General features: G+C 44.0%; 2 protein-coding genes across 2 annotated transcripts in view; both read left to right on the top strand.

The window, feature by feature from the left end:
- Hmgn2 (high mobility group nucleosomal binding domain 2) overlaps positions 1 to 3239 on the top strand; it is a 3912-nt gene extending 673 nt beyond the window's left edge. The window contains exons 2-6 of the mRNA XM_005394861.2: positions 383 to 427; positions 623 to 652; positions 973 to 1023; positions 1718 to 1813; positions 2393 to 3239. Of these exons, the coding sequence (XP_005394918.1) occupies positions 383 to 427; positions 623 to 652; positions 973 to 1023; positions 1718 to 1813; positions 2393 to 2428 (258 nt within the window). The 3' untranslated portion in view covers positions 2429 to 3239. The remainder of the gene's footprint in view (positions 1 to 382; positions 428 to 622; positions 653 to 972; positions 1024 to 1717; positions 1814 to 2392) is intronic.
- On the top strand, positions 167 to 427 carry LOC106149742 (translation initiation factor IF-2-like; the record flags this gene model as incomplete). The annotated part of the gene is given in 1 exon segment (XM_013519675.1): positions 167 to 427. A coding segment is annotated over 1 exon segment (185 nt), but the record flags the coding sequence as incomplete, so codon positions are not given.
- Positions 3240 to 7350: the final 4111 nt, after the last annotated feature.

The following is a 7350-nucleotide window of genomic DNA, read 5'->3' on the forward strand; positions in this document are numbered from 1 at the left end:
GGCCCCGCCCCCGTCCGCCCACGTTCCCCGCGCTCGAGACGCGCGCCGCCGCCGCCCACGAGTTCCTTGTGTCGCGCGCGCCTCCCTCACCCGCCCTCGACGGCTGCCATGGCAACGGCGCTCGACTCCGCCTCCGGAGGGTTTGTTTGCACCAGCTGCAGCTGTTGCTCCAGCTCGGCGCGCTCAGGCCGGGCCCTCCGCGCGCGCCTCCCGCTCAGGGCGAGCTGCCGGCGTCCCGGGCGCTCGGGCCGCTCGCTGGAAGCCGGGCATACGGGTCCTGCAAACGCTGACGTTTCTCAGTTTTGTCTTACAATCTGGTTAAGTTTAGGGACCCAGCTGAGATTCTCTTAGAAGCTACAGGTTTTTTTATTGTATTTTCTAGGCTGAAGGGGATGCTAAAGGTGATAAAGCCAAGGTGAAGGACGAAGTAAGTGTTACTTTCTGGAGGGGGTCGTGCAGAGCCTTGGACAGAAAGGGCAACGGGACCCTGTTGGCGGGAATTAACCGCAGCCCGCGGCCTGAGTTTGCCTAAAGACCCTGCCGTCGTTTCTTGTGGTCTAGAACAGATGGGGACAAAACTTTTCCTTAGTTGTCTAACTTTCTTGGTTTCTTATTTTAATAGCCACAGAGAAGATCTGCAAGGTTGTCTGCTGTAAGTGTGTGTGCTTTAAATTTTTTTCATACTCATCCTTAAAACTGAGAGGCCCCAGAACAGTTCTGCTTCTGGTGGCTTGATTAGAAAGTGGTTTGAACGTCTGCCTCAGGCTGTTGCACATGTGGCTTTAAAGGTGCTGAGATTCTGGTGACCACCCAAGGCAGGACGCATAATGTGTTACCTTTCTAAAAGGGAGCTAGCCATAAAAACTTTGACAAGTAGAAAATTCTAAGCTGTCAGTATTGTGGCCTGGTTGTGGGTTGTTGTCTTTGAATCACTGTATTAATATTCTCATCTTCTCTGCCTGCCAAAATAAGAAACCCGCTCCTCCAAAGCCAGAGCCCAAGCCTAAAAAGGCCCCTGCAAAGGTAAGTGAAGCTGAGAGACAATTATACTAACACTGGAATTGGTACTTTTCACAGAAAAATTGTCTTTTGCCCTGTGTAGTAGTTTATACCTTTAATCCAGCACTGGTGAGGCTGAGGCAGGAGGATCATGAGTTGGAGGCCAGCCTAGGCTACATAGTGAATTCACAGCAACCTGAACAGTGAGACTCTGTCTTGAAAAACTCTCACTACTTAGCTAAGCCTGGTGGCACATGCCTGTAATGCCAGCACTCAGGAGGAACTCATTACCATGAGTTCAGGGCCAGCCTGGGCTACATAGTGAGTTCAGAGCTCACCCTGGACCATACTGCAAGACTTTGTCTCCAAAAAAAAAAAAACCTTTCTCACTACCTTAATCTAATTCAGCATATTTTGTGACTCCATAAGGTGTTTTGGTAGCTCAGCTCAGTTGTAATATGTATAACATTGGCTTTCTAATGAAGAATTTTGTCACCATTTTATAGAAAATTTTGCATTAACATCTTAAATGTTTGGTTTTATTCTATTATGCTTGCATATGAATTTTTGTATGCTCAAGACGACAGGAAATTACAATTCAGTATAGTTAACATTTCTTAGAAAAAGTAAACCAACCAAAACCTTGTGCAGCACTTTGCATTAACACATGCTAGTAATGTAAAGGGGGAGAAACAGTTCTATTTTTCCTTACTTTTAGAAGGGAGAGAAGGTACCCAAAGGGAAAAAGGGAAAAGCTGATGCCGGCAAGGATGGGAATAACCCTGCAGAAAATGGAGATGCCAAAACAGACCAGGTATAGTTGCTGTTTAAGTGTGGTTATTCAGTTGGTTACTGATCCTAAAAACTTACTGCCCTTTTCTTTTATCTACATCACTCTAGATACGTTATGATTTTCCTGTTAACACAGATGAGATTCTTTACAAGTTGGAGTCTTAATCTGTGCTTTCACCTTAAAGGCACTGTGTTGTCCTTTCGGGAGGTACTACACTCATAGTACACTATGCACCATAGAGTTTTTAAATTGGGAGTAACCTCAGGTGGTCTTGTTATGCCCTTTTCCTCAGTTGTACAGTAAGGCCTGGCCAGGAGGTGGTACCTTAGCAAAGTTGCCTAGCAAGGCCATTCTTAAAAGAATTACAGTCTTGGGGCTGGACATTTAGCTCAGCGGCACAGCACCTGCCTGGCAAGCGCAAGATTGTGAATTCGATTCCCAGTACCGGAAAAAAAACAAAACAAAAAAGAATTACAGTCTTAGTGTCTTAAGTACTCTAAACCTGAATTTTGGTTTAAGAACAAAATGATTCTGTAAGGAGAATGTGGACAAAGCTTTAAAATCTATGTGTTAATCTGCTTTTTTCTTTCTTTCTTTCAGGCACAAAAAGCTGAAGGTGCTGGAGATGCCAAGTGAAGTGTGTGCATTTTTGATAACTGTGTACTTCTGGTGACTGTACAGTTTGAAATACTATTTTTTATCAAGTTTTATAAAAATGCAGAATTTTGTTTTACTTTTTTTTTTAAGCTATGTTGTTAGCACACAGAACACTTCATTGTTGTTTTGGGGGGAAGGAGCATATGTCAGTAGTACAATGTCTCCAAAGCTGGATTGGTGTGGGGAAAGCACCTTCCCCTGCTAGTTTTGAGAGACTTCCTCTTGACTCCCAGGAGGAGGGATTCCCTGATGTTGACACATGTGGCCACCTTGGCAAAAATGCCTTGTGGTATGGGACAACTCCCAGTTCATTCTATGTCCTCCTTTCCTCTGCCATCAGCATAGACTTAACTCCCTTAAGCCCAGAGACCTCTTGGGACCTGATTCCCAAAATTGGTGTTACCAGTGTGTCAGGCAATCTGGACTTGCCAGTAACGTTGAGATGGTGTCCCACAAGAGCAATTATTTCCTTTTCTAGATTGTGGATCTTCAGATTGATAATTCTGCCATTTTCATTTCCTGAAAGTCAGGGTCGGCTTGTGAAAAGTTGTTAAACAACATGCTAAATGTGAAATGTCAACCCTCACTCTAAACTTTCCCTACTTCAGAGCCTCAAATGAAGACTTCATTGGATTTTATAGTGGCTTTCTGATTTTTGGTAGTCCATCCAAGAAGGGAGTTTGAAAGTTGTTGTATACTGTTAACGATTGTGTGCCCATGTCCTGCCTGAAATACCATGATTGTTTATGAAAAGTATCTTTAATAAAGCTGGATACAGTTTGGCTTGGAATGCTGCCTCTGATCTTTTCCCACCAGTGAGGAACCTGGCTTCTGTCTCGGGACTGGATGCATTCAGGGGTAGGGTGTAGAGGTTCCACTGCAAAGTACATTGGTCTATGGTTGGCCTTCAAGTTGGGAAGGATTCTGAGAGTAGACAGGTGTTGATGGTCAGAATAGAGAAGTGGTTTCTGTATGTGGTTATGCTGCATTCCCAGCAGTTTATTCTCCGACAGCCAGAAAAATTCCCACTTCATTCACAGTGACAGCGGCTAAAGTTGGATTAATAGAATCTACTGTAGGGGCTGGGGATTTAGCTCAGCGGCAAAGCGCCTGCCTGGCAAGTGCAAGGTCGTGAGTTCAGTTCCCGGTACCGGAGAAAAAAAAAAAAAAAAAAAAAAAAAAAAATAGAATCTACTGTAGCTGTCAGACATCTATATCTGGATGTAAGGTATGTGAGGTAGTTTACACTTAGCTCCTAAGGAGAGCTATAAATATGTTAATGGGGATTGTTAAAAAATCTGTAGAAACATGTTTATTAAGAGTTTACATTAGCATATGGAACTGTTAATAAATTTATGGCTGCAATTTAAGTGCTTTAATAGACCATCTGGTTGTAGGTTTGAGGAGGGGGTTAGTAAATTATAGACTACAAAATTGCCTTGTCCCGTGTCAGAAAGGTAAAACACTTGCCTATCATGTGCAAAGCCCTGGGTTTCATCTCCCATGCCCTCCCTCCCAGACAAAACCTACCAGTTAGCTTCAATCTCTTTTTTTTGGTGGGGAGGGGGCCTCATTCCTGAAGATAGTGTGTACTAGCTTACCTTCAGTCTTGAGACAGCAGTGTGATGCAAGTGTTACATTCATTTTATGGGTTAGGGACAGTGAGGAAAGGTTCTTGTACATCTGTGAGCAGCAAGTTTAAAAGAATACTCAGGATTCAGACTCCCACTTAACTAGTCAAAAATATTGAAAGTGTATTTGGGGCAAAGTCAATAAAATGCCATTTCATTTAGGCTGCTTTTCATTTCATTATTGCTGAAGGCCTAGGCTGTAGATGTTTCCTGTTTGTGAGGAGGTGTCACCTTCCAGAATTGGTACTCTGGAGGGTGTCTTAGAATGGCTAGGGCTAAGGCAGGTTGGTAAGTGTAGTTGAAACTTTATCAAGATTTCTTCAGATGGAGTGAAATCTGCTTAGCCATGGACTGTGCTAGTAGCTGTTGTGTGTTCCTATTCCATCTTGGGGCCTGTGCTATGAGATGGCATTACCCCAGTTTTGTAGTTAAACTATGGAGTATGGCAGGTCAAGGTTAAGTCTGGTATTAACTTGTTTTTTTGCTAGAACAGGGAATCAAACTCTAAACCTTGCACTTGGTAGGCAAGCACTCTTCCACTGAGCTGTGTCCCCAGCCCATAACTTTCATGGCTGCATAAAAGGGACAGGTAAACAGGATGAATATGGTGAATTTGAACTTTTTTTCTTTCTGGACCATATTTACTGATTTGACCAGCTTTGAACCAGTAAAATAAAACATACAAGAACTTACACTAAGGTATAGTGTGTTTGGTCCCAGCCTTGTCCTGAGCTATAAAACCTGGACATAATATAAAAGGGCAAGCCAAATGAGGTGGCACATGCCTGTAATCCCAGGACTCAGGAGGATCGCCAAGAGTTCAAGGCCACCCTGAACTACATTGTGAGACCCTGTCTCAAACAATATGGCTGGGTGTCATGGCACACGCCTGTAATCCCAGCACTCGAGAGCCTGAGGCAGGATGATCGTTGTGTGTTGGAGGCCAAAGTGAGCTCAAGACCAGCCTGAACTGCATAGTGAGACCCTGTCTCAAAAAAGACAAAGTGAGGCTGGGGATTTAGATCAGCAGCACAGCGCCTGCCTGGCAAGTGCAAGGTCGTGAGTTCAATTCCCAATACTGGAAAAAAACCAAACTGAAAAAAAAAAAGATGAAGAAAAAAAATAATAATAGTGGAAATAGTGGACCTTTCTCCCAGTGGTCATGCCAATTTTAACCCGTCCTGTGGTCACTAGTTACCTACATCAAGGTTCGCTTTGACCTATAAGAAAGAAAAGTTAGGGCTGAGGATATAGCTCAGCAGCATAAGGGCTTGCCTGGAAAGCCTGAGGTCATGAGTTCGATTCCCAGTACCCCGCCACCAAAAAAAAAGGTTAATAAAGTCAAGAAGGACAAGACTGCCAGGTAAGGCGGCTCATGCCTATGATTGTAGCACTTGGGAAGCTGAGGCCAGTAGGATTGCCGTGAGTTCAAGGCCAGCCTAAACTACATAGAGACCCTGTCTCTCTAAAAGAGAAGAAAAGAGGCTTCCATGGCTTTCCTCACAACAGCCTGCCCTGTGTCTTCTAGGGTATGCTTTTTATCTTCCTTGTTCTTTCACTTGGTCAAAGCTTGCTCTGCAGATCTTTTTTGAGTATGTACAGTAATGCATTGGCATTAAATACATTCACAATATTGTGTAACCATAACCATGACCTATTTCTAGGCACTCTTCATCATCCCAAGCAGAAATTCTTAAGGACAAGCCATCAAGGTAGGGTGGCTGTATGGACCCAGGTGGTTCTGGTTTGCCCTTGGCTATTGTCCAACTACCTGGCCTCCAAGTAGTTTGGTCCACGCATTACAACCACACACCAGAGGTAGCCCAACTTAGTTTTTTTCTCTAAAAATTACCTTCCGGAAAGCTTAGCAGCCTGTGTTTCGTTGGAAAGCTGGCTTGCCCATTTTTGAGACAGGGTCCCCCTGTCTAGTTCAGGCTTAACCTCACCACATAGGCCCAGGCTGTCCTTGAACTTACAGTAATCTTCCTGTCTCAGTCTCCAGAGTGCTGGGACTACAGCTGTATGCCAGCATATTCAGTTAACCTGCACATTTTTTTCCTCTTCAGTTTTTTGAAACAGTCTCACCATGTAGCCCAGGCTGGCCTCAAACTCAAAGTGATCCTGCACCTCTGCCTCCCAAGTTCTGGGATTACAAATGTGCATCACGACGTTCAGCTGCCCACTCCTAAACAAGGATGGAACCACAGAATCACACCTGTCAGGATCACTGGAATTAAAGAATGATGATGGCAGGAGAGAAAAGGGGCTATGGTGTGGACAGCTTCGTGCTTAGATCCTGTGATCTCTGTATACCTGGCCTCATCTGGCTGCATGGCTCCACCTGATGCTGCTGACCGTAACCTCTACCCTTCTTTAGAGCACATATACCACTATATTCACCATTTTAGTCTTCACTACTGAGGATTGAACCCAGGGCCTTTACAATCAGGTTTGTTTTGTTTTTTTGGACAGGTTTTTGCTATGTAGTTAAGGCTGACCTTTAACTCACTATATAGTCTACGATGGCCTGAAACTCTCAGTGACCCTCCTGCCTCAGCCTCCCAGGTGCTGGGATTACAGACATGCACCACCATTCCCAGCCAAATTCACCACTGTAATGTGTACAGTTCAGTGGGTTATAGTATATTCACCCTGTTGTGCAATAGTTACTACTAATCCAAGATATTTTTGCCAGTCTTCCCCCAAAAGCCATATACTCATAAGCAGTTAATTCCCTGTTCCTTCTTTCTCCAGCCATAGGCTATTGCTAATCTTACTGTTGTTATAGATTTGCCTGTTCTGGACATTATAATGGAATCAATCTGATCTGTAACAAGGTTCTTTGACATAGCATTATGTTTCCAAGGTGCATCTGCCTGTGGCATATTCTTCATTGCTATTATCATTCACAAGTAATACTTTGTTGTGTGCCTATGCACATAGTAGGTGATTAACATTTGTGGTTCACCTTTGTGGTTATTTTGAATATTCTGTGGAAGTGTGTGGACATGTTTTCAGTTCATTTGGGTACATAACCAGGAGTGGGATTGCTAGGTTGTAAGGTGACTCTAACCTTTTGAGAAATTGCCAGATTGTCACAACTGCTGCACAGTTTACATTTCTACCAGCAATCTATGAGGGTTACACTTCTCCACATACTCAGTACCATCACCCCCACCCCCACACACACTTGAGGTCAAACCCAGCATCTCGTGCATACTGGATAAGCACTCTGCCACTGAGTTACATCCCTAACATTCCTCCTCTTTT

The sequence above is a fragment of the Chinchilla lanigera genome, unplaced genomic scaffold (assembly GCF_000276665.1).
Source record: "Chinchilla lanigera isolate Chin_1 unplaced genomic scaffold, ChiLan1.0 scaffold00051, whole genome shotgun sequence".
NCBI classification, from domain to species: Eukaryota; Metazoa; Chordata; class Mammalia; order Rodentia; family Chinchillidae; genus Chinchilla; species Chinchilla lanigera.